Source organism: Tubulanus polymorphus, chromosome 5 (genome assembly GCF_964204645.1).
Source record: "Tubulanus polymorphus chromosome 5, tnTubPoly1.2, whole genome shotgun sequence".
NCBI classification, from domain to species: Eukaryota; Metazoa; Nemertea; class Palaeonemertea; order Tubulaniformes; family Tubulanidae; genus Tubulanus; species Tubulanus polymorphus.
In genome coordinates this window covers 21,640,557-21,668,192 of record NC_134029.1, presented here as the reverse complement: position 1 = coordinate 21,668,192, position 27,636 = coordinate 21,640,557, and the positions used below count along the sequence as shown (strand labels likewise).

The following is a 27,636-nucleotide window of genomic DNA, read 5'->3' as shown; positions in this document are numbered from 1 at the left end:
TGAAATAGAACATGTCAGATCAGCTTACGACTGGTCTGCATTTAGTTTGATTGATCTTAAGTGCACTCATGTCACAAAAACTCCTTGACTGAAAAATCGACGACTGGCTGCCGAGTCATCCCAACCCGACGATCGATCGGTCGGATCTTATGAGACCTGAGCTTTATGTATCGACTACATTGGCCTTACGATCAGTCGTAAATACATTCAGGTCACCTACAGAGTATCAACTACATTATGAAGGGAAATGAGATGAATAGAAGAAATGATAGCCATACCTTCGTCCCATGACGGCCAATTGTTTCGGCGATCGCGGTTGAGCATTTTGCGACGACAGTCCCTGCGAATTCTGAGGGCACCAGCTGCGTCTGCGTTTCGATTTCTTTAACTTGCGATCGAACTCGTACTGACTGTTGGCGGCGTCCGCCGCGTAATTATCGTCGGTGCTCTCGACCGTAACGTCGTTTATACAAATTTTCACGTTCGTTTCGATGCTGTTGGCGGCGCCACCGGTCGTATCGTTATTACAGTACATATCAATAGACGAATACGCGTGAGCATCCCGCATATCATTGTTATTGTACCGATGTTCCTGAGCGATATCCAACATAGATGAATGACAACCACCTGAAATACAACGCATACATAATCATTATATCTTTACTGTTACGACCTCAAAAGTAGCCGTTCATTAAGTTCGTTAATAAACGAAATGTAATATAATCCATGATGCATCGGTATAAGCCGCAATCGAGCAAGCATTTTTGGCCCAGGCCCTAGCCAAATTTTAGCATGGGTCAAATTATTGCATGTGAATTGCAATTGGTTCCAGAAGTGACTGACTTCGCTTCATTTAAGCATTGTTCAGTATTGAGTGAGTGGTTTGCATTTGAATGCGCTCTCTAATTAGACACGAGTCAAATTTTTCAGTGTGATCTGATCGCGGCTATAGAATAAATCCTACTACATTTTGAAGAGGCAGATATTCACAATGTGTTGAATAATGAATTTAGTACAGTAATCAAAGCAGCAATGAAATAATCGAACATATTTCCATTTTTTTCCAATAAGGGTTTAACACTCCATCACTTCCGTTGTTGAAAGTCCAGTAACACTGATAATTCTGCCACACCTGATAATAGAACTATTCTACTTTATCGATCAAGTATCTATATTGATATCGCAGAAATTCATTTCTCATCCAAGTTACACTGCTGAAACTGTTGTTACTCATTTGCTATGGTTAAGTTGCGGAATATACGTGACGAACTAGCAATGCGTCGAAGAAACTGTAAAGACATCGTTTCGTTACTAAGCTTCATGAACACGAGGAACGATAGCTGACCCAAGTGTGATATCTCGACTAATGACGCCATCAAAAGCTAAATTATTTATCCAGCGATACGAGAGTCAGAAACTATAAAACGACCAATAATGTGAAGTTGTATACGCCATGGTTCCCACAGTTAAATGAATTCAAAATTCCCAAGTTTTTTTCAAGTATTTCATGGGTGATTTTTCAATTTTCCCAAATGCAAATGAACACGTATCGTCATGCTATAGTCAACATTTTAGCGGTGACTGGTTAATAAAGGTAATTTTCAAGAGAAATCACCGAGAAAAGTTGCCCTTGGCAAATGTAATACGTGAAATGTAATGAATTTCCCAAATATTTCCCTGATTTGAGGACAATTTTTCAAATTCTCAAATATTTCCAAACCGGGAATTATCTTTTCACAATTCCCAAGTTTTTCCCAAATTCCCTGTTCTGTGGGAACCATGATACGCGTTAGTTTTGTATCGCTGGGATTCAAGACAATAATGATAGTACCGAGATCGAAAGTAAAGCGGCTTGTCTTAAATTCGAAAAATCACCGTACCACTTCAAAGGGGTATCGGCACTCACCAGATGGCGCTAGAAAAAGTGGGTCATTCATAGTGAAAATCACTTATCAAATACTCTGGTCAAACTACGTAAATTCCTGAAACCAGTTTTTTTTATCTCCTTCATATAAACGGCTACCAGTGAATACATGTAGATTCACTGGAGAATTCAATCGCCGCTCGTCTGCCCCTAGCTTAAGAAACCATTCTGATAATTACAATTTTCTGTGTTTGATAAACAAATATAGATAGAATTTTTGAATGCGTCGCTTTAACACTTGAAATTTAAACGAAACGCCTAATTTCTAGCAATAAAATTTCGCCGATGAAAAAAGCTATTTGAACACGTCAGACGGAGAGAGGCTCGCTGTAAAGCGCATTTCGCCGATGAAACGAAATACCTCGCGAAAAGACATCGCATCCGTCTTATCGGCAAGAATTTCAAAGACGCTTCAACGGCGACCGAGCGACTTTCGACAAGAATGAGCAATCGATAATTTGAAATTTTCCAGTTAAATGATTTCAGGCATCGGCAGTATCTATGTACATGAGACGAGAAGGTGTTCAAACAGTATAATACAAGTGAGCACACATATAACCCTCGGTTGTGTTCAAATTTCACCATAGTTCAGTTCATAATTTACACTTTCATACGAGTTGTGAATTCGTTTATAGCTGGGATCAAACGGGTCCAGGTCAAACTAGCCAGGACCAGACCGGAGCCTAATTAGAGAGCGCGGTCACATGTAAACCACTCACTCGTTATTAAAATGCTATCAAAACAATGCTGTGGCAAGTGAGGTGCAGTTAGTACATGCTCACATTTGGCACGGGCCTGGTGCGATGGATTAGGTCGGGCCAAATTTTGCCCGTCTCAAATAGACACGGAACTAATCGCGCTTTATCGTACTATATGCTTACTGATTATAGGCGAGTTCATCAGACGTCCTGCAGGTGGCGCCTCTTGTTCGGCGAGCGACGGACACGAAGAACTGAATCGACACAATCGTCCTTTTCTCGCATCCTGAAAAATAGAATGAACGCGAAACTCGTTCAAGTCAACAGCGGAAAATGAAAACTAATAATCTACACACGAGAATTCCCTATAGGCGGCCTTTAGTGTTCCAGTACTCGTGACAGCCAGATATGGATTAAACACCTCCGGCGGCGCAAACCGTCACAGTTTCTAATATAAAGCTTCGCCTGAATCTTCTGGCTTTTTTTTCAGTACGAAGAAGAGGAGCAGGAATCCCCGAGGAAGTGTAATTTATTCATGGATAATAAGCATCACATGGCGAGATTACCAGTGTTCATTCAACAGTGAAAACAAGCCGCACTCGCAGCTATGATTATCTTAGACAATTCGCTATAATAATTGAAAGGTGTTCACGCGCTGGCCGCCGCCGCCGTCGTCGCGCGTGTTCTTCATTTCCGCGATATCATCAACGCGTATTCGCCGGGTTAAACCTAATTTATGCGTTAAAACCACGCTTAAGGCGGAAATAATCTATTTTTCGTACGTAAATTAGCGTGGAAAAAAAAATCCCTGACATTCTGTGTTATTAATGATTTCGGCGTTGATTGATTACAGAGGATTTTGTAAAAATTTGACCTCATAAAAATAAGGTAGATTAAGTTGACTGGAAGGTGTGACTGCGCTATGAAAATAAAATTGACACAGGATATCACTGCTGTTCCTCGCGTGCAAAGTTTATTATTTCCTCGGCCGTGATATGGAAGAAATGTGATGTGACAATCCAATTGATTTCTTCGATGAAATAAACTCTGACATTTTGACACATTGCATGCTCTTTTAAGCGCCAAGAAACTTGTAGGGTATTTGCTCGGCAAACAATTTCGACGTCTATCATCTGAAAATCTCAACAATATTTATCCCGGCAAAAGTCTCGATCGTTCGTATGTTCTTTGATGCTAATGTCGAGGATCACCCTTTCAAAGAAGTCGTAGCAAGGGGGTTAGTGAAATTTGGAAACTCCCCAACAATTCCGCGTTTCATTTGTCACCGTAGTGGATTTAAGCCCATCGCCCACGACGCCCGAAAAACACAGAATCAAACATGACTGATGTTGATCTCAGTATTTCAGAGTTGATGAACAAAGCCCACAGTTGACGGTTTAATAATTCATTCTACTGACAGTCTTGAAGTTTTGACTAAACTTCATCATCAGAGAAAAAAATGACGTGAATAAAGTCAAACATGGCACAACTTAGGAAACATTGTTTCCTGAAACATAGAATCAAACATGTTTCATCTCAGAAACATTGTTTCCCGAAACCATGTTTGACTTAATTTATTACTTAATTATGAATTTTTGACTTAATTCCCGAAACATTGAGAAACGAGAAACATGGTTTGGGGAAACAATGTTTCCGAGATGAGACATGTTTGATTCTGTGTTTCAGGAAACAATGTTTCCAAAGTTGTGCCATGTTTGACTTTTGGGCTAAACATGGGAAAACAATGCTAACATATTCCTCTCTCCTGTTTGCGTGTTTCCCTGTGTCCTGTGCTTTAGACAACACTTTTCGGGCAAAAATACATCTTTAATTTAATCTGAAGACTCAGGACACTTAGTGCATACGAATGTGGATGCCTGGACAGTTGTTGAATGCAGGGAAGTTTGCATGAAATCAGACCAGTGTTCAATCATAATCCCGATGGGTATGAAAACACTGCAGATATTCCAGTCACAAATTATACGCGATTCCTCAGAGATATTTCCTACGGCAGTATACGAAATGTTATCCAATTTCTCTCTCACCCTTAAAGTAATGTTTATAGGCAACATGCCCAGTGCTTCAAGTATAAAAGCGCTGTTTGTAAATTCCATAGAAATTTTGCAATGAAAACCGAATTTTTTGCCGATATCGTTTAAAACGCGATATATTGTTTAACGTCGCTTCAAATCAGTGGCAGATGATTGGACAGACGTATTCAAACTGAGGTGTGAAATTTATCTGTTGAACTCATTAGCGGTCTAATTACGAGAGGAAATTGCGTGTCTACAACCTTACCCACTGAAAAACAGGTTTAAACTACAGCGATTTGAAACAAAAAACAAACAAACAAAAAAAAAACTCGACGTTTCGGATTGGCATTCGTAGAAAGGTTGCGCGCGGCGAGAAATCTGCCCTGCCAGAAAATGCCAACATTTTCCGGTAAGTGTGAGATAGTTGATGATGTACACCTGCTTTAGATGTGAAATGTTGAAGTGAAAATTCTTGGGGTATTAAGTGAAGTTTCTGAATGGGAAACCGTCGAGGGAGAGAGTACGAATGCCTGTATAACGGAACAATTACTCTGTCAGTTTCCCTCCCGATCCTCTCAGATACGAAGGTGATAGATCAATCATTCTGAAATACAACTTATTCGGATATGATAGGTAACTTAAAGTACTTCCCATGACATTATCATCCAGTAACGGGGGCCAGGCCTACTACTATAATGAATTAACAGATACCATACACAAAACCCCATTATCGCTCATCAAATGAATCAACTCATCTTATATTTAACACATCAAATGAGTTTCATAAATCTAGTAGAATCTATGCTGAATGTACTTGGTACTGATACGCCCATAAACGCTTCGAGGCATCAGCTATGACATACTGGCGAAAAAAGTAGAAAGCTCATATTTCACGTTCAAATTCCCACGGGCAAATCTACAATATCTACAAATTTACATAAGCATCACGTATATACACGTATTCCTGTGAGTGCCTACTTGTTTGAGTAAGAAACATTTTATTATTTTACGTGTTTGCCATTTTGCGATTTTTTTGCATGCGCCGTTGTTGTGAAACTTCTCGGCAGCAGTTCAGTCAATAAATCCTCTGAATTTTCACAGGCAGAAAGAAAAAGAAAAAGTACATAGCTAAATGTTATACACACAGTCAAAAGTAAAGAGCCAAATACTAAGAATACCCCATATCCCCTTGATTTTGAAATGCAAGTCTTCGTGGATAGCATGAAAATTTGGGGCTAAATAAGGCAAATTTTAGGCAATTTAGGCAAATCTTTTTTTCAACTTGATGACGATTTAGTGATCAGTTCAGTTCAAATATATTCATACCACAGAGATTCAAAATAACGATTTAGAACGGACCAGGAACCAGTTTGTCTCCATACACACAGAATTAGTCCATTCCAAAATTAAGGACTGGGTCGATCTTTTATGTCGGTCCAAATTGGTCGGGTCTAAAATGGAACGGACTTGTCACTAGAGCAAATGCTTGGTTCGTTCTAAATTGGAATGGTCCAAACTTGGACCGTACAAAATAACAATTTAGTGCCAACGCGGTCTACGTTTCTCAAAAAAATAATCGTACCTGAAAATTTCCGACTTCGATATCCAACGCGGCGCATTCGATAACCATTTTATCCCTCATCAAATTCGACGAATTCAAATCATCGGAGTCCGTCATAATCCGTGACATGCGATGACGTGTGTGAACAAATACCAAATACAACACGAGAGATGAAAAGTGAGAGCTACGTATACACTAATGATGAGGTTAGAGACCAAGCAAGATACACTGTATCTACATCACAGTATACGTTCACTGTCTCAATGTCTCTCACTCACTCCGACAACAATCGTTCCGCTAACTTTATACCCAGCAATCAATTGCGCTTCCCGAATGACTATTCGTTACGGGGCTGTAAACCGACGCTGTTAACCGACGCGGAGGACCGGCATGTATGTAATAACCTGACAACGACGTCGATGAAATGAACGCAGCAAGAAAACAAAAACACGAATGTCATATATTACTGCTATCCATTCTGATAAACGCTAATCAATTCGTTCCCGCGACCTGAGTTTATACGTCTCCAAATCAGCGAATGTCAAATCCAGTCTCCGTTGATTAGAGTTCACCTGACGTTGTTAAATCCAGCTCTGAGAAAACAAAGCGATGCGATAAACGAGTTCCCGTTTATTGCAAGTAACGAACTTCGTAGAAAAGTATGAAAATCGTTATCATATTTTCAAACGGTGGTTTTCTCTTACAAGTATGTTAGACATAGGGAGCGCACTGATATTGAACACTAAATATAGCCGCCTAATCTAAATTGCTAAATTTTTCAGCCAGGTCAATTCAAAGGTCAATCGCGTGTCAAGTCACCGGATGTCGCAATCTTACGAGGACAGGTACAACGCTACTAATACATGGAGTATGTGGATATTGTGAGGCGTGATGCATCCGTCTTACACCTGAATAATAACAAGTTCTGTAACTAACACATTCAGAACACAACAAACCGTACAATATGTCAATATCGGCGTTCGGAACGGAACGATGAACATTTGCTCTGGTTTAATCAAACGAGATCCGCCATAACGGTTCTACGCGGCGACCACTCAGATATCTATCAATTATTGAAACTAATTACATAGATCTTCCTGTGGATACTGCTTCGGAGGGTTATCAGTTATAAAGGATCAGGAAACAGTTATGAATTCTGATGTCCTCGATACTTTCATCGTAATGTCATCAGATGCTCATAATCCGACAGGTTTTTCAGATGCTTATCCGAATATTACCGGTTTGTTATTTTACTGTACGCTCTTTCAATTAGTGGTAAATGTTTAACGCTAGAATCAATAGGATTTTTTTTATGACGCCATCAAACAAGAGCTCTATATATGACTTGAAATCAAAATTGGAAAATCAAAATTGAGTTTTGAACATTTAGTTGTATTTCAACGATTTTTAGTCGAGTTTACTAAATATAATTATCAGTAGGGTGAACTGTGTTGGAAAACACGGTCGGAATCTTTTTAGATGCCCTTTCAAAAATGTTAATAGCTATAGTTAATCATTCAATGAGATGTGGGTACTACCCTCATCATACCTGGTTTGAAATTATGATAAAAACCCACTATGTACAAATCTAAGAAGAAAATAACTACATTTGTAGTCAAAAAAATTTTCAATTTAATTTCAAATTTTTTTAATAATACTTTCAAATTTGTGCAAAGTGGGTTTCTATCATATTATCTATTCGCCACGTTTTATGCGTAGTATGAATAGTGCGGCTACTCTACTAGATTTTGAAATTCTTTGAAAAATATATCGTTCAAAATAGATTTCGCGACCGTGTGATGCGGTCTAAAAATGTGTGATTTTTCTGGAAAGTGTCCTTTTTTACTTGACTCGAGTCGCCACGCGCTCCTGAATCCACCCCTGATCATTCTGTATGCAGAACCACGTTTGACCACTTCCAACTCCATCGAAAACCGGAAAGAATGGATGAACAAATCGCAACCACTTAGCATGAAATTTTAACGCAGCTCGTTCTCATTCTGTATGATTCTTATCCGATTGGCGTCGCGTTACTTAACGGGCTCGAGCCGTCGTTTCGCGAAAGGAACGTCGAGGAAAAATGAGAACGCTGAACGCTGAAGTAGAGGAGGAATTATTAAGTAGCCCGGTAAACCCGCAGGTTATACACGGCTTCGACGGGGTGCGCGCTGATTAATCTCGATAATTTCATCAGTTACCTTGGATACATAATCTCATGATTATAATACTACATTGAAAATCTAATATTGCTGTCGTCTGGGGGTTGGAACGAAAGCAGCTCGAATATTGGCAGCGAGTATCCACCCGTCCATCCGCCCGAACGTCTGTCCGTCCGTCTGCCCACCCATCTGTACGAGGAAGACGTGAAATGGAACATAAAATAATAGAAATTTTGTTGAATCTATGAAAGATCTGTAGATATTGATCATTTGATTGGGCCAGTGTCTGATTGCAGAGAGCGTGTTTGCACATAAATCACTCAATGTTAAATTACTAAAATGCCATAAAATGCTGTGGCAAGCGAGGTGAATCACTTCCACAGGCCTGGTCTGAAGTTTTTTTGTGAGGCCGCATTTTGGTCCATGTCAAACAGGCACAGGCCTGCTATTGGCACCGGTTTGAATGACTAAAACGGTCCTAATAGTCATCTCCGGGAATACAGTATTCCTGAGATGACTTTTAGAAAATAGTTGAAACGTTTAATATACTACTGTAGCTAGAGGAAACATTTTTAGACTTGATATAAATTGTTTCTGTATCATTGTGGGATTCTCTACACATTATCATCACAACACGGATATAGTTCTTTTTATCAATGGTTAATAACCTTGTACGATCATGACTTATCTACAAAATATTTTCTACAGTTTTCAAAGTATTCGTTTACTTTTAAAACATGGGTAGAAAAACAGATAATAGAATGACTATCGTTTGACTTCTTTACGTAGCATAATTTGTTTCTGAAGAGATCAATTCTCGATAACGTTGCTCGTAGGTTTCATCCTCGACGTAGTCGCTGCAATAGCATTTTTGCAGCATCCGGCTGCTCTGGCAGAGCTTAAACAGTTTTATCACATAGCCTCAGGTGATTCGAAGCATCCTATAATGGCTACTGATGCAATAAAATGATGACATTTGCCTCTCTTACATATACAATCAATGACAGAACTCCACCGTCGAAACTGACTATCGACCAATTTAGACGACAGTTTTATAGACTGCAAATAAAGCATTAAATGAAACATCGAAGGAATCGCTTTTTATATTTTGACACCGCGCTCAATTTATCACTCAAAAACATTCATTACTTTTTTATAGTTTGTTATATGTAGACGTTTCGAAAATCAAATGGTATTCTTCGCCGAAAATCGAACGAATGAACTAAATTCATGCTCTAAAGATATAGCAATGTTCAGATTGTTGATCTCTATTTTCCTCTATCACCAACTTAAAACCTTACATCCACAGACGCAAACAGTTGAAGCCTACATAATAAGACCAACATATGTAACTTCGAGTCAGCCACCAGCAGCGAGACATCAAATACCCCTCGATACCATTAGACTCTAAGAGTCATTGATTGATTCGGACATTACGGATTAGTCCGGAAGCCATATCTCTTCTGGATTCACTTGGGCAACGACAGAAAATATCATTTGTCCATTACAAACATTGAGAGATAAGTCATGCCAACACAATTCATTAGATGTTACAGGGAGTAACCGCTTGAAGGCTTTACTGACGTTTACAACTGTATCAGTTATAACTTACAGTTCGTAGTAGCACCTAATCCTCACAGAGACAAGTCGATTCATGACAATAAACTATCAAGTCGTGATCACACAAGCATTTTTTGACCAGGGCTAACCGTTTACACCGGTGCCGAAGAGGTCCATGACCGAAAATCTCGGACCAGGCGAGTGCCAAATTGTAGGACAGGTCATACTATTCTGATTAAATGTTAACTGGTTCTGGAAGTGACTCACCTTGCTTGCCGCAGCATCATTTTGATATCAATCTTAGTGACGAGTGAGTGATTTACATGTAAACGCGCTCTCCAATTGAGCACGAGCCAAATATGACTCGGGCGTGGTCCGGGCCAGTTCGACTTGAGCCAAAAATCATCGTGAGATCACGGCTTTAATTCATCCTCTAAAATCAGTGGCAACTTACCGTCGGTACCGTGTACAGCGCTTCCAAATCATCACCACCGGCTGTAGTGCGACGGATGTGAACTGTTCGAGCGAACAACCCGATGATTCAACAAATTTCAGACGAGCAGCTTCTTTTTCAAAGATGAAAAAATGTTGCAAAGTTCGAAGAACGAGAACCACCGCTGATTTTCGACGTAAAGGATAAGGAACCGAACGAAGGAGTTTCGTCAGAAATCGTTCGCCGCTTGTCCTGGTTGAAATACAAAACACTTTCAATCCGCAACACAACATTGCTAAGACTTCTCAAGAAAATGCCTTCTTAAAAAAAAAGAAACAGCTAATGGAGTTTTCTTTGAGAGTGAAAGAGTGGGGTATACGCGTGACAAGTGGACCATTACTAGAACTGCTTTGATTTCACAGAGTCTAATGTCGGCAGCAATACAACTGACCACAAGCCTCAAATCTTGAGCGAATTTTTCGATGCCATGTGTATAGCCGCGAGCAGACAAGCGTCTTTCGCCCGAGCCATGCACAGGCTAACTGTTCACACGGATACTAGATAAGCTACTTGAATTTGGCCGAACCAAAAATTATGTATCAGGCCCGTGCCAAATTCAAGCACGGGCAAAATATTGCTGGTGAATTGCTGAATTGAGGTTCTGGAAGTGACTTGACTTCGCTTAATCACAACTTTGTTTAGTATCGAGTTTGCGGTTTACATGTGAATGCGCTCTCTAATTAGGTACGGGCCAGATTTGACTCGGATCTGACCCGGGCGAAATCATCTCCCTCTCTCAGTCTGATCACAGCTTACGCTAGAATTTTCTTCGTTTTTGATCTTTACTCAACCGTCGCTAACGGTTTCAAGTCTTACGTAATCCGTTTCTGTATTCGTGAACAATTCCCGTTTCCATGGTTATGATAACTGTCTCAATATCGCGAAAAAATCGCACAAACAAAATAAATTGAAAAACGTCGTCGTCGTCGTTGTCGCGATGGAGCGATATTCACCACATGAAAGATTCGAGATCATTCGTACCGACGAAGAAACCCTCATTACTCAGTTCAATACTCGGTTCGGTCGAGTTACTTTTTCGGAAGCGTTCTTTTCGGGGTGCCGAAGGAAAACCTAATTGATTATCGTAATGAGCGAAGTTCATGAAACTATAAACTATGAGAATCATCAGATGTAATTATGAGTAGAGTGAATGAGTTTACTAGTGTAACGATGTCATTAGTACCCGGCTGGCTGACTTCATTTATGTGGCTCTCCTCTGGGGGTTCAACGCAGAATCATCGGAGCAACGATTTTCTGTTTTCTCCATTCAGGAGGGAGAGAGAGAGCGACCAGTTGCTTGTTTTAATTGCAGATAGTAAGGCTTCGGTTTTCACAGGGATTATCAGAATCAGGCATCGGAAATAGCGCGGAAAATACCATCTAATCTGAGAAGTACAAAGAGCTGTAAATAGCTCCCTGCATCCAGTACTCAGATAGCCTACATTCATGATTTTCACGGAAAATGTTCTGAAAAAACCTGTTGATGACGGTATCCCCTTTGGCCTTTCATTCAGCTTTTCTTTGAATGGACACGAATCATCAACATGCCTAGTGTCCGCACAGTCTATTCGATTTTCCCATTAGACCTTTAAGGTTGATCGTGCCCACGGCCCACTTCATCAGTTATTAGTCTAAGTATGAAAGTAGAGATCATTTATTGAAGATTTCATTGAAAATGTACTTATTTAATTTTGAGATGGTGGTGAAATGCATATGTTTCACAGTCACGGCTTTCTTAATTCTATAGCTAATCTAACAGCTTAAGACCAGTCTTTAGATTTTTGGACTTAGACTCTACTATGGAACCCAGCTTAAGAACAGTCTTAAGATTTTTGGACTTAGACTCAACTATGGAACCAGCCACAGGATATCAGTCTGATTGCTCCAAAAACTATCTTTGCCCTCTCACTGCCTATACCCTCAGTGTTGAGGTTGGAAGAAATGTACTTACCTGTACAGTGTTTTGATACGGATTGGAATGTTTATTTTGTAATATGCTTTCTGTGATATTATGGGCTTGTTGAATGCTCTCTTCTGCAAAGAAAAATATCAACAACAAACATTCAATATAAACGATTACACTTTTAAGAGAACATCATTGAAATAACTGCGATTCCAATCACTCTAAGTAAATGTAACAGGAAGAGATGAAAATTCCACGAAAATTCCACTTCGATAATTGTGGTCACATTTTTTCCGCGTCGGTTCGCGAAGAAAGTTTTTTTTTTCTCGCTCATTTTTTTTCACCCATTTCTTCTTACCTTCTAAGCGGAGAAAACTGAATGAACTGATGGTCGGGTAGAGTAAATGTATATCCGACAACAACGCGTTAATAGTAATCAGATAGTAACCAACTAACAACACGCGCCGCTAGAAACAATGTAAATATGACTGCGGAACAATCGCGATAACTTAGTGATTACAAGCGTTAACCACGAAATGAGCAAAAACCCGGATACTATCATAACAACAACGCGCTACTCTTTACCCGCACTATCGACGATAATAACTTCTTCTAGCGGCCGGAGAGAGAGGCGTAGTGAAGAAAACTGCTTTTCGCCGAATAACTAGTAAATCGTTAATTAAAATAAGAACGAAAATCGGCCGTCGACGCTGCTTTCCGGTCTTCAATTACCCCGGTAAATCCTTGCGCGTTCAGAAAATAGAGGTTTCACGGAATAGCCATCAATTCGTTAATTAGTGCACGTCGCGTGAATTATCTTTACACTGTTTGCGAGAGAGTTAGAGAGTCATGAACTCGGTAAAACCGATTGCTAATTCGCTACTCGCTCGTGAGAGGAGCGGTCATAATTTGCGAAACCTTGATAAAGCTCGACATAAACCCGGGGATAATCTGAACGATATAAAAACACGCGTTCTCGGGTCTCTGAATTCTCACCGATTTTTGCGCGAATTCGCGGAATTTCGGACGCCCGTTCAAAAAAACTGTAACCCTCGTCGTTCTACACTTGTTGTAGAGAAATGAAAAAAATTTAGAGGGGATTTTGATGGAAAAAGGTAATAATACGTAAAGTACACGTTTGGTGTGCACAGTTCATGGTAGAATAAAGAAACAGGTTTGCTGTAACTGTCAGTGTTTTGTTTGAGTTGGTTGATGAATGTAATTAAAGTGTTTCCTATGAGACACGCTGTAACTCACAGATAGACGGCAATAATGATGACACACATAAGCTCTATATATATATATATATATATATATATATATATATATATATATATAAATGAGAACAATAAACGACCCTGGATACCCTGGATATCGTAGCCCTGCCCTGGGGTGTGATGATAATACGATCGCCGCGTCATTGCGTCGCCTTTCATTACGAATAACCGCGATGCCATCTGGGAATATAAATGCGAACTAAAAGTGTAGCGAGCGCGCGTAGCCGTAGAAACGTCGTCATACACAACACCGCCAACCGTTTATCGAGTTTATTTAAAGTAACATACAATCAAAACGACATAAACTTTGATTGATGAAATAGGGATTGAAGCAACTATGCCGTAACAGTAATAACATACAGACTTGATCTTTATCATCTCAATATATTCCGATGCGCTGAAAACTAATAATCATCGATGAAACACTCCTTCGATCCAAGTTGCGATGATAATTCTAAAAATCCCACACTAAGGGAGTAGTTTATTCAATGTTTCGTCTACATTCTAATAGTCATCTTCAGTAATCCCAGTATTCCTCAGGATGTCTATTAGAATGACACGTTGAAAAAACTACTAGCTCAAGGAAAGATCTCAGACTTTATTTTCATTCTTAGCATGGGATTTTCTATATTACTGCTTACCGGATTTACGACCCGTAACAAAAAAATTTTCGAAATGATTTTTCACAACAATTACCTAGTATTTTAGTAGTTCCAGAAGGCGAAGCTAATTCAATGGAAGGAATGTTTTTTCTACGAGTATAATCCGACTGAGCGGGTTCAGTAGACTGACGACGCAGTTGAGTCGGTCGTTGTTGAGCCTGATAGATTCTATATGAATGCTGTACCGGAGGGGTATGTTTAGCATCGACGTCACTTTCATCCTCGTCACTATTGCTATCGCAAGAAGTTGTATCTGAAATGTAGAATATTCGATCGAATTTTCAACAATGTTCGGAATCACTGATCTCAAGATTTATCTTTGACAATAGCTAAAAACATATTGCATCTTTTATTTGTATTTTTGAGGGTTCTAAGGAATGAAGATGTCTATACTGCAGTATTCAGTGTGGTATGAACGTCCATGTATTTCAGACTGCGGTCTAGTATCGTATCAGATATTCTCCCAAAACCTTTTTCCAATCGATTAGGTTTCCTACAACCGCATTTATCTCCAGGGAAAAGGTCAGACGGTGGAAGGAGTTGTTGCTGACAAATATTGGTTTTTTTTGTGGTGTACTCTTTTCACAAATCCCGTCAGCATTTCTAACGGCAGTCTTAGTAATATGTACTAGCGTGGTATAATTCTACAATTCTGATAGCGGATATGTCCTACTACTTAGTCACTTGTGACTTTTGTGATCAGTCATGAGTGGTTAATACACATGTCAGCTCTTGTGAAGTTCATGTACTAGGATTTTCATCTTTTAGAAGTTATGAGTGGCCAGTTGGGGTTATGACGTCACCAGGTGTCAGGTGATCTGATTGGCTAGCTGGGGTTATGATGTCACCAGGTGTCAGGTGATCTGATTGGCCAGTAAATGATGATGTCACTAGTGCCCAGATGATTTGATTGGGCGGCTAGGTTTATGATGTCACCAAGTGTCAGCTGACATAGGGTTAGGTATATATTTGGGCAGTATACATACTAGTATACTAGCCAGCTAGCCTGTATGATGTCTACCATTTGTGTAGAGGACACAGTCGTATTAACTAGGTATCTCTTAGATGAGAATGTACATATAAACTAGTTTATTCGTGCATCAATGCGGGGAATGTTGCATTCTACTTGATGTCAGAGAAAATAGGAATATTACAGCCTCTTATCATGCATGGATAAGTAAGAACTGAATAGACAAACCTTTAAAAAAAGTTAAGAGCTGTGAGAAGAAACCCTTCAGCGTGAAGATATGCTGTATTGCGTGACGCGTTGAATGAGCTTCTTCTCAGAATCAGCCACTTCATACTCGAACGTAATAGATTTTCAGTTTGCAGGAGGGTTCTTCTTACCTGAATATGAGCGGACTTGTTGTGGCGAGTTCGGAATGTTAATAGCCTGCGATATATAAGGCGGATCCGGTGACGATATTCGCCGGAACGGTAACATATTCGTATCTCGTTTATCCGTTAATTGATCGGGAAACGACATGTGTCGATCGGGCGGCGAATAACGTCGTCTCGGCGTCGTGTTCTTCGGCGGCATCGTTCGTCGTTTCGGGCCGGACGTCTCGTACGCGTGGTCTACATCGACGCGAGGCGCAGACGATGGATCCATCATCGAATTCGTGGCCTGTTTCAATTTGTCGATATCCTCTTCTATATGAAAAGAAAACGAACGACTGCCGAGTACCGGGTATATATGAGGCAGAAGCCGCGAGCCCGATCATCTAATTACGACGCGGAGGGAAATTTTCACGTTCAGATCCAGCGTAATCGAATCTGTTAAAATGCCGGTCAAAGTTAACTCAATCGTTCTTCGAAATTGAATCGAGGACAGATTTATTGATCAGACCGATTTTAACACCTAGCTATAATTGTGAACGCGCATCAAATTTAAAATACGACTTTTGAATTACGATCGATAACAGATATCATGATACATCTGAATAAGAGGTTATTCGTGGGGAGGGGGGCGAGGGGCGGGGAGGGCGATGCTTTCGCCGCGTTAAGATAATTCACATGTCGTGTTACATCGATTTTATCTTATTAGCGACGAAAGATAAGTTGAAGAAGACACGGCTATTAACAGATAGACGACCGTAGAAAACTTGCGTCGTAGTAGCAGGCCGTCAGCTGGTACAGACAGTCTTAAGAAGATCTTTTCTGCAAAACCTTTTTTGCAGAAGCAGCGATCACGCAATTCCTGCTAGAACAATACGACACCCTTTCTTACCTATTCTTTGATTCGATTGTTTGCCGGTGATTCTCAATGACACGAGTCCACCATCCAAATTCTCGATCACAGCCTCGGCGTCGACTACTGTATTCTTGGTTTCCGATGATCGGTGTTGCTGTAATGGCAGCGAAGCACCATCGACATGGCTGAAAAACGAGAACGCACTGAACAAATACGGAACTAATACCCGTTCCGGCGGACGACGACGGGATAAGTGTCACACAATATCGACGACGTCACAGTTCACATCCACGATTGCTCTCCTCGCGACTGAAGTGATATCAATCATACGATGATTGTTTTTTTGAAGTGTTTCTCGATTAATAAACGTACGGCGCGAACGACGAAGCCTTCATCAGAAAACCGTGTCGTACACTACTCACTACTAGATTAATTATCAATCGAACTTTTTATCTACCGGTAAATTCGTGTCGATCTTCGACAAAATTGAAGGTTGACTGTTTATCGGGTTATCTACCGATCGCTTGGTGACGATTTATACAGTTAACACAGCGATCGAGCGTTTTGGTTTACGCCTCGAGCTGTATATTCTTATAATGCTGCTGATATATTACGAAGTCACACATAACAATACAATAATATAGAAATGTCTCCATCAGAGAGAGAATGAGAGAGAGAATGAGAGAGAGAATGAGAGAGAGAATGATATCCCACAGGCAACTGATAGTTTATTATTAGATATTATTGCGTGGGATTACGAGGCACGAAGCCAATATTGAAAACGTCGCTTTCGTTATGAAAATTCGAACGGATTCGGAACGCCTGATTTGGATGAAAAATTCTACAATCGATAATAGAATTCATACGCATTTATAGCCACATTCACAATAACGTCAGTTAGTCTGTTCTTATTTGGCCCGTACCTGGAATGGACTAAGATGATGATGCATGTCCACACATTCAGTCAGCTGATATCACTAGTCCAGCTAGACACAACACTGTGATCAACTGACAAAAAAGTTTCTATTCACACACACGTAGAAATAGTCTGTTCTGAAGAGTGGACCTGAATCAGTCTTTTTGGTTGGTCTAAAGCCGCGATCACATGAGCATTTTTAGCCCGGGCCAAAGTCTAGTAAGTGGTTTGCGTGTGAACGCATTCTCTAATTAGGAACTGGTCAAATTTGACTGGGGCCCGAACTGTGCCAATTTGGCAGGGCCAAATGGGTCTCCATGTGATCGCGGCTCAAATTGATCCATTGAAACAGACCAATTTAGCACAGATTTTTCACTTATGTTCTTGAGTGGAACGGGCCAAATTAAAAACGTCATCTAAAGCGTAGTATGAACGCGGCTTATGACTTGTCAGGTCGTAACACTTTTCATACAATATCATGGCATAAGCCATAAACGCCTTACCTTTCGATGAATTCGATAAATTTCGCTAACTTATCGTATCCGTAATCTCGTGCGATGTCGCGAGGTGATTCTCCATCTCGATTTCTCACGGTTAGTGCGCGTAAACCGTCGCGATGTCGATTACACAGGAATCCCGTCAATTTCTCTAATCCCCAACGCGCAGCGAAATGAAATAACGTCTCTATCGGTTCACAATCTACAATAGAAACATCATATGAGTTAATGCGACGAGTGGTTGTCGAGTATCATTCATATTCCTGAAGAGCGTTTCCGCGAACAGTTTCGATGATCAATGACTGATATATGATTACTGGACTAGAAAAATGGACTAGATTTTGACTAAACTGGCACATCTTTTAACCACTACTAATTGATACCTGAAAGTGCTGCGGATAATTTGAAAATCTTTCAAAAATTCCACCCCAGTGTGTTGAATAACACTATAGTGCCTGATGCGGTGTATTGTTAGTTACTAGTATTTCACTGTTTGACAGGTCCCATCTTTCAATAGAAATAAAAACTTATTACTAATAAAATCAATACACCACAATGCGGTGTACTAGTGAAGTTCATCGCTGATTTATACACCGCACTGCGGTGAAGATGGCCTGAAAGAGATAAGAAAGAAGTCACGGGATGTTCTAAATTTGGTCCGTTCCAATTCAGAAGTAACCTAGCGTTCACATAAGCGAAAAATTGTGTTCTGTACTGGTGGTCCTTTCCATATTAGAACAGACCAATTCAGACCAGCCAAAATGACCAATCCAGCTCCTTTCCTTAGAATGGACCATGTGTGAATAGAAACTTTGCTTTAATTGCCAGTCAATTGAAGCTGTGTCTAGCTGGACCAGTGGTAACCGCTGATTTAAAAACCTGTGTGAACGCACATCAATGATTTGGTATGTTCCAAGTTAGCCCAATCCAGGTGCAGGCAAAATGTGCAAGGACTAACTTCAGTAGTCCGGGATTTGGCTCCATTTATTTAAGTGAAGAGAGGAATACCTGTTTATGCCTTCATTTGATTGGTATTATGGCGGATATAAAGGATCAGAATTTCTGCCGCCTGCAGCCTGTTAGTTTGGCCCCTGGGGGGCAATATTTTAGACCCAGATTATGGTGATAATGTAAATGCGACTTCAAGGTCGAGAAGGGATTACGAAACACAGTAGCAGGGTCTAGAAACACAAAATCTATTTCGCTGGTGGAATAACACAGTAATAATTCTGTCGGGAGATTACTGTTAAGTTACAGTTGGGGGTTATATCAGTACCGCTTAGGGTTATAAAATCAGTTGTAATACACGAGCAAATCTGTTTTCAGTTTTATGAGCCATAAGTTGAATTAACAGGAAGTCATTGCGTGTGTTCCAGGCGTAATCCAATTGATTACAATTGATGGATGTATTTACTAGTCTAGTTACAATTCCGCTAGTCGGTTTCCGTAGTGTGCGCGCGCTTATACACAAAATTGAATTCATTACTTTTAAGAAATCGAATGTCGAAATAAATAATAATTGCTGCATTTGCACGGACAAAAAGTTTACTTCATGGCTGATATGTAAATACATTGGTCACACTCACAGTCTTTGTTGGACTATAAAAATGGCTGCTACGGCAAAAATGTATAGGGTGGCAGCAGCTCGAGGGATAAATGTTTAAATAATTTCTCCAGATATCTGTTTTTAACGCAATCAGTTCAGCCGTAGCTGGCACAGACCAGATAAATGATTCATTTTAAATGTCGCCGATATCAAAGACAGTTTTATTACCGATCTAATGTATCATGCGTGTGCGTGTCTGATGATGTATCTTTTTCGTTACATTTCCATGAAAAAACGTGCACAGTTTGTCCTTTACGTCGATCAGTAGGGAATATAGCAGATATTAATACGAGTTTCCAGCAACTGCTTCTATGAAAATCTCGCCCGCCTACTTCAGTCTAGGCGCGTTGACACTACAACTTGTTAGACCGTTCTAAATGAGTCGGTACTTGGAACGTACCAAATTTTTAACAGGCGACACACGTAATAGACAGATTTTAAGATAAACAATTTTCCGTTAGATTGTACATAAATTCTAAGGCCATAGAGAAATTATACGAAATCTGAAAACTTTATTAACGTAACTATATTAATCATCGAATTGGTGACCAGTTCATTAGAATTGAGTTCATACAGCTGAGTACAATTTAGAACGGACCAGGAACCAGCTTCTGTCCATACACGTAGATTACATCTGTGGCAAAATTTAGAATGGGCCAGGAGGATTGGTCTTATAAGTTGGTCCAAATTGGAACCGTCTAAGATGGACTTTTTGATAGTGTGAATTGTGAACACTTGGTCCGTTCCAAACTGGAAATGGCCAAATTTCGACTGTTCTCTATAACGTAGTGCGAACACGGCTTTACATTGTATAGCAGACGACATTGCGCAATGATTTAGACTTTATTTAGTCTACCCCCGCTAAACGAACAAACGAACGTTTACTAGCGTAATTAACATCATCACTGAAAAAAAAAAACTATCAATAAAATCTACGAAAAAAAAAAAACGTCGAGTAGGTTTGATACTTGCGCGTTGTATACGGACCCGCCATGCACGCACCGTCGATCGAAATATGCGAATGATATTCGAAGAATCTGATCGTACGGTGCATTAAAGTCTACTCGATTCGAACGGCGAATTAAGTGGCTCAATATATAACCCGAGTATTTCCTGTGAAAAACGCGGTTAAAAAAGAATACGCCTATATTTTTAACTCGATTGAACAACTATTAAATACTAAGCCGGCCAAATAAGCCTCGGAATTCCGGGATATTAACCTTCGTTATAATATCAGATTGCGGCGAGAGAAACCGCTGCGCCCTTGTTTTAATCAAATCCAAGTCCGCGCAAGATTGTATCGAGAACAATTCAAATGCATATATATATATATATATATAAAATATATATATCACATGTGTCGTAAATCAATTTCGCCAAACGTTATCATAAAAGGAAATTCTTCGGACTTCGGACCCATTAGTTTAATTAAGAATTTCTAACGAGGCTTTGTTCTAATTGGATCGACGAGAAAGTTTGGAATTCCTGAAGGGACCGGGGTTTATGCGACGATTGAAAAATCGCTGAGAACGGACGGACCATAGCGTGCAGCGTTTTGCTCCGTGATTAAATACAACCTTTACGGCGCGAGAACCTGCAGGCAACCGTATCAAATTCAATTACAACGCGGAAACTTATGCCTTCACGGGTCTCGCAGGATGTCGGTATGTTACTGTCAAACCGAGCTCACGGCAGCAGCAGCTATCACGTATAAACGTTAGTTGAGTCGTCAGGTTTCCTACGACACTCAACTCCGTCTTCGTCGCCGGCGTCGTATCAACTAGAAATGATAATCACCGACCGAAAATGCGTCTTGATAATTCGGAAATGCGACACTCAACAAGCGCGATAAAGACGGGTACAGAAAATACGAACCATCGACGCATAATAATAACTAGAATACTTGGTGTAAAAATGAAGCACACGACGCAGGGAAACATGGAAACAGGAGACATGTTTCTGAGCGTTTCTGTGCGTGTGAGTGTCTTATGCATTTAAGAGAAATAAGAAACATGGTCTTGGAAAAACGTTTTATAGATCAAACATGTTTGAGTCTGTGTTTCCATGTGTCATGTGCATTGACGCAAGAAACAGGGTTTAGTGAAGTAATGTTTCTGACATCAACATGTTTGTTTCCCTGTATTGCGTGAGTTTACAAGATACACAGTTTTGGGAAACAACATTTCTGAGATCAAACATGTTTCATTCTGTGTTTCCCTTTGTCATGTGCCTTAACAAGAAACACCGTTTAGTGAGATAATGTTTCTGAAATGAAACATGTTTGTTTTCCTGTATTGCATGTGTTTACAAGAAACACAGTTTTAGGAAACAACATTTCTCAGTTGAAACATGTTTGATTCCGTATTTCCGCGTTTCCCCCCCCCCTGCGTCGTCTGCGTCGGGCTCGATCGATTTCAGCAGCCTGAACTATCAACTCGTTGACACCAATAAAGTTGAAAAAAGAGAGAAATCACCAGCAATTTTCATTCACACACTACAGGTATCCATCACGAATCTGACATGGCCTTCGGATAACATTATCATCAGGAAATTGTCTGGCAGAAAGGAAATTGTAAATAAATAACACATTGTATTGAATATCGGTATACACCGCTCGCAATCAACTTGAAGAAAAGCATTTTTGCTAACGACCTAACCAGTCAGAGCGACGGGGATCGGTCCGACGGGTTTATAGAAGATTGATATCGCACGTACAATGTTTAATCGAATGACGAAGAATGAAAATGTAGCGCCGCGTCGACGAGGACGTCGAACTGGTTATAAATGACGAGAACGTTCGACAACTAGAACTAGCTATATAATCGTGAACGAGCAAACTAACTTCAGAAAGTTTTTTGACGCCTTGAAAAATATGAACAAGGCTTTCGGATATCAGTAGGTAATAATAATAATAACTGTCGTTTATATAGCGCAGGTATCCAAACTAGAGTCTGTTCAAACTTGGTATTATTACCCCTAGCCTTTAACTCTATTCATGTAGAAGTCATCTAGTCTCCCTGGGGAGAAGTAACATCCGAGCAGCTGCTAGGTGCTCAGGAGTCATCCACCTGGCCAGGTACCCATTTACACCTGGGAGGAGAGAGGCGATGTGTCATGTCCAAGGACACTACGGTAATGTACGGGGTTCGAAACCCACGACCTGGCTTCCCAGAGTCGAACGTTCTAACCATTCGACCACACCGCCTGGCTTCCTAGAGTCGAACGTTCTAACCATTCGACCACACCGCCTGGCTTCCCAGAGTCGAACGTTCTAACCATTCGACCACACCGCCTGGCTTCAAAGAGTCGAACGTTCCAACCATTCGCCCACTGCGCCTGGCTTCCCAGAGTCGAACCCTCTAACCATTCGCCCACACCGCCTGGCTTCCCAGAGTCGAACGTTCTAACCATTCGCCCACTGCGCCTGGCTTCCCAGAGTCGAACGTTCTGACCATTCGACCACACCGCCTGGCTTCCTAGAGTCGAACGTTCTAACCATTCGACCACACCGCCTGGCTTCCCAGAGTCGAACGTTCTAACCATTCGCCCACACCGCCTGGCTTCCCAGAGTCGAACGTTCTAACCATTCGCCCACAGCGCCTGGCTTCCCAGAGTCGAACGTTCTGACCATTCGCCCACACCGCCTGGCTTCCCAGAGTCGAACGTTCTAACCATTCGCCCACAGCGCCTGGCTTCCCAGAGTCGAACGTTCTGACCATTCGCCCACACCGCCTGGCTTCCCAGAGTCGAACGTTCTAACCATTCGCCCACTGCGCCTGGCTTCCCAGAGTCGAACGTTCTAACCATTCGCCCACACCGCCTGGCTTCCCAGAGTCGAACGCTCTAACCATTCGCCCACACCGCCTGGCTTCCCAGAGTCGAACGTTCTGACCATTCGACCACTGCGCCTGGCTTCCCAGAGTCGAACGTTCTGACCATTCGCCCACACCGCCTGGCTTCCCAGAGTCGAACGTTCTAACCATTCGCCCACAGCGCCTGGCTTCCCAGAGTCGAACGTTCTGACCATTCGCCCACACCGCCTGGCTTCCCAGAGTCGAACGTTCTAACCATTCGCCCACTGCGCCTGGCTTCCCAGAGTCGAACGTTCTGACCATTCGCCCACACCGCCTGGCTTCCCAGAGTCGAACGCTCTAACCATTCGCCCACACCGCCTGGCTTCCCAGAGTCGAACGTTCTAACCATTCGCCCACACCGCCTGGCTTCCCAGAGTCGAACGTTCTAACCATTCGCCCACACCGCCTAGCTTCCCAGAGTCAAACGTTCTAACCACTCGCCCACACCGCCTAGCTTCCCACAGTCGAACGTTCTAACCACTCGCCCACACCGCCTAGCTTCCCACAGTCGAACGCTCTAACCATTCGCCCACACGGCTCGCTCAAAAAAGCTAGGTTCTTGAATAAACACTGTTTTATCAATTTTCTATAAATACATATGATTCTTTTTATACACAGCTTTAATCAGATCCTGTTTTACTATCTTACGTAACCTTCGCACTCTGAATACTTGAAAATCCGGCAATACAATGCTCGTAAATACCGAATATCCATGTGAGGAATTTTTTTAAATACGCTTGGGAGGTATTCTCGCGTTAATAATCGATGAGTCTACATCGAATTGAAAACTTTAGAAACGGCTTAATTTAAGCTTGTCCACCCGCAAGGTACGCGGTGACATCGGGAACAATATCTCAGCTCATCCGGAGGACATCTCGCACATACGTCTTGCCTATCGATAAAGCGAAACTACTTTTTAAAGTGCTTTTGCCGTCGAAATTGAAATGAACAAAGGACGTGATCTTCTGTAGAACATATACGAAAAAAACAGATTTGTCTTAGTACGCGTATCTAAAACATTAATTGACGCACTGTGAAGATGAAAGAAAATGAATCCATCTCCCCTCATCCTATCGAACCGCGCCACCAACACCACGTAGGTGTCCAGAAATATCGCTAATCTTTCGCTTCTTTCAACAACTGTTGTACCGCGAAAATCTTATAAGAGATCGTCGTCTATACTCACATCGTTTTTCACAACAACGAAATAATCCATGAAAGATAAATGAAATTCAACCGCATCAGATTTCGTCAGTATATATCTCTTGCGCGTAGGTTATGTATGTGACACCTACACGTACACAGTAAGTATGTACGGGCGGGCGTCAGGGAATACAACGTGTATGTTCCGACAGAGAAAACGAGGGTGACACTATTTCTATTATAACCGAAGAGATCAAGTTTATCGAGTGTATTTATCGAACTAGGACAAATCTTGTACTTACTGATAATTGATTTACGAACTAGCTGTTGTTGTAGAGCTGTTCGCGTTCTAGGAATAAACCTTCGTGGAGAGAAGCTCAACATTTTTGGTAAACATCAAGCAATTGGCAAAAATCCAGTCTTCAAACTGGAAAATCTCTGAAAATAGCCACTTTGTTGTGAGCTCCCAAGACAAGAAGCCATTTGAGCAAAGTTTGAAAAAAGTTTTTAAAGTAGATACCCTCAGTGCAATAAACTGACGCGGGTAACTTTTAGGACCAATAAGCATTAACATGAATTGATTTGACCTGTGCTAAACTTTGGCACGAGTCCGGTTTAACGATTCTGGTTGGGCAAACTTTGGCCCGGGATGGGATGGGCCCATATGGAACCCTGAGAGTTGACGGCCCCCGGGCCAAATTTGGCCCAGGCCAAAAATGTTCACCTGTGGCTATAGCCTCAAATTGAACTTCCAAAAATCACAGAAAGTTAGTGAGCGTAGAGCTGAATGGTGAAGGAGAAGGAGAGACCAAACGCTTGATGACGACGTGCACTGATAAGATCAGATAAAATCACGCCGATAGAAGACAATTACGAGTTTCCAATCAATCAGGTTTCATCAATCGCTCGCTCGACTGAATCTTAATTCGCACAGAAATCGTCGAATTCAATCCGGCGCTGAACAAGATAGAAAAACCTCATCGTTCTCATCATCGTCCTCCTCGTCGTCTCGCTGACACTGATCCCGCTAATAAACTAATGGCTTTAGTTCACAGTAGAAATAGATAATCAAGTCTGTTATACATAAGACCGTCTATGTGGACTGGAGCAATTTATTCATTGATGGATCCGTTCAAAATGATCATTGCCCAGACTGTGACTACACGGGTATCGTCACATTCAACGTAGTCGACTTATCCTAGGAAAAACGCTACAATTTCTGAGGAAGCAAAACCTAATTCCACAACCAAATTATACTTATACAAGATGAAGTAGATGGACTCATGTATAGGCCGAACACTGGGCTCCAGAAAAGTGTTATCAGTAACATTTCATTGAACAATGAAAGAAACTGTTCTTCAAATTAATCAGTTATCAATGGTTAGACCCGCAGTTACACCTTTCACATATCTGTATACATCCAACAAATCAAATCAGTATTCTCACGACCGAAATAGTAAGAAAAACTACTCAATATCAGGAACAATGACAGCTCGGAAAATCCAGAACTTTCAGATTAGCAAATAGATTCTGACGTAGAAGATGTTCCCCATTCTCAGCACAAAAAAATTGCAGGGGTAGATCTAGAAAGGACCCACGAAGCGTAAGGGGGTCTGGCAGTGATGCTTTTAGATGGCATTTCTTGCATTCAAAATCATCATTTTCGAAAAAATAAATCCTGGTATTATTCGCAACGTTTTCCCGATGTTTGCCGATTTCGTTTCAACAACGCTCGTTATCGCTCGAGAACGGGAGGGAGCACGCCCTACGCGACCCCGGTAAATGCGAGCCTGAATATCGCTGCGCGACACGTAAAACGAGAAATTTGTGCATTATTAAAGTGTCTGAGATAATGGATAGATGGATCTCGTACCTGACTACAACAACGACGACAACGAAACAGATGCACAATCCATCCGTTTATTACTATAAATAAAAACTTACTGTTGCTAGGATACGCGTTACCTTAAGCCATCCGACACAAAAGATTAGTTTCTCAAAATCCCTACGTATAAAATGTCGAAGGAGCAAGAGCCAGCTTTATATCATCGATACTTATAATATATACATATAAATATATATATATATACATATATATACATATACATATATACTTGATCCAAATCTCATGCGATAAATAATTTTTTCTTCAACGGCGGAATCGACGGAATCGACGGAATCCGCGTATAAAGAATCGAGGAAGGAGAAAGCATAAGGATTAATGGGTAGGGACAAACAACTCATCAATCATTACGTTATTTATTGAAATAAATCAACTCCCAGTTCCACGAGTTCCATGAGTTCTTCCTACTTCCTCAATATCTGATACGTCCTGTAATAAGATCCAGCCTGTAATACAGTAAGGCATTTTTTGACGGCTCCGCTGTAAAAACCGTTACAATAATATTTGTATACATTGATACGCGTTATTCTAAGGGGTTCTGTGTGAGTCGATGTGCACTTAGTCATCAATATTGGCGTTTCAAAATAACTATTACAATCATGAATTTTGGTATTCATTTTGTTATCTAATGTATTCCATAACTATTATCTTATCCTTTAATAATAATTTTTGAGAGGATGTGGGCACTATGTCATCAATATATCAGGGTTAGACTGGTTGCCAGTCAATTCAATCCAAAATAACTGTATTGATCCTTAATAATATATAATTCATAACACATTATTCATTGTCAACAATATCAAGCAATATATATGTAATTTTTCAAGGCATTAATACACTTTCAGAGGACTAAAGGCAAGCTAGAGAAATGGAACTGAAACTACATCACCAGAGTTCACGAGATCGGGGAAAGTGAAGGTTTTTCAAAACGATTTCGTCAAATTATCCACCGCGGTACCGAGGAAAGAGGGGTCCGTATACTGTGACTATAACTTCCCTATATCTGAAAAAATTCTCTTTTTTTTTCTAGTAAATATTTCTCACTATTTTGGCATTTTTGCACGAAGATTTAGCAATCTGCCCAGTCTGGTCGATTTGAGAAAATGTATAATCGCTTCAGTGCCCGGAAGAGCAGGAGGTTCGTGCCTACACATAATGGTAGTCTCTACGATCATATACAACACTGTTTTAAAACTGTAAATACCACTTTACTTGATAAATATCCGCCCCGTGTTTAGCTTTCGTACAGTTCA

The 27,636-nt window shown here is 40.8% G+C and overlaps 1 protein-coding gene across 9 annotated transcripts in view; it reads right to left on the bottom strand.

Annotated features, from left to right (window-relative positions):
- Window positions 1-27,636, bottom strand: part of LOC141906481 (uncharacterized) — a 73,290-nt gene that overhangs the window by 28,822 nt on the left and 16,832 nt on the right. For 8 of the 9 annotated variants that reach the window (XM_074795788.1, XM_074795789.1, XM_074795792.1 and 5 more), the window contains exons 5-11: window positions 17,884-18,079; window positions 16,501-16,649; window positions 15,618-15,923; window positions 14,305-14,523; window positions 12,380-12,462; window positions 2,806-2,908; window positions 279-627 (exon numbers count right to left, since the gene is read on the bottom strand). In XM_074795788.1, the coding sequence (XP_074651889.1) occupies window positions 279-627; window positions 2,806-2,908; window positions 12,380-12,462; window positions 14,305-14,523; window positions 15,618-15,923; window positions 16,501-16,649; window positions 17,884-18,079 (1,405 nt within the window). Of the gene's footprint in view, window positions 1-278; window positions 628-2,805; window positions 2,909-12,379; window positions 12,463-14,304; window positions 14,524-15,617; window positions 15,924-16,500; window positions 16,650-17,883; window positions 18,080-27,636 lie in introns of those variants that run through there. The other variant, XM_074795797.1, reaches the window with a different exon arrangement.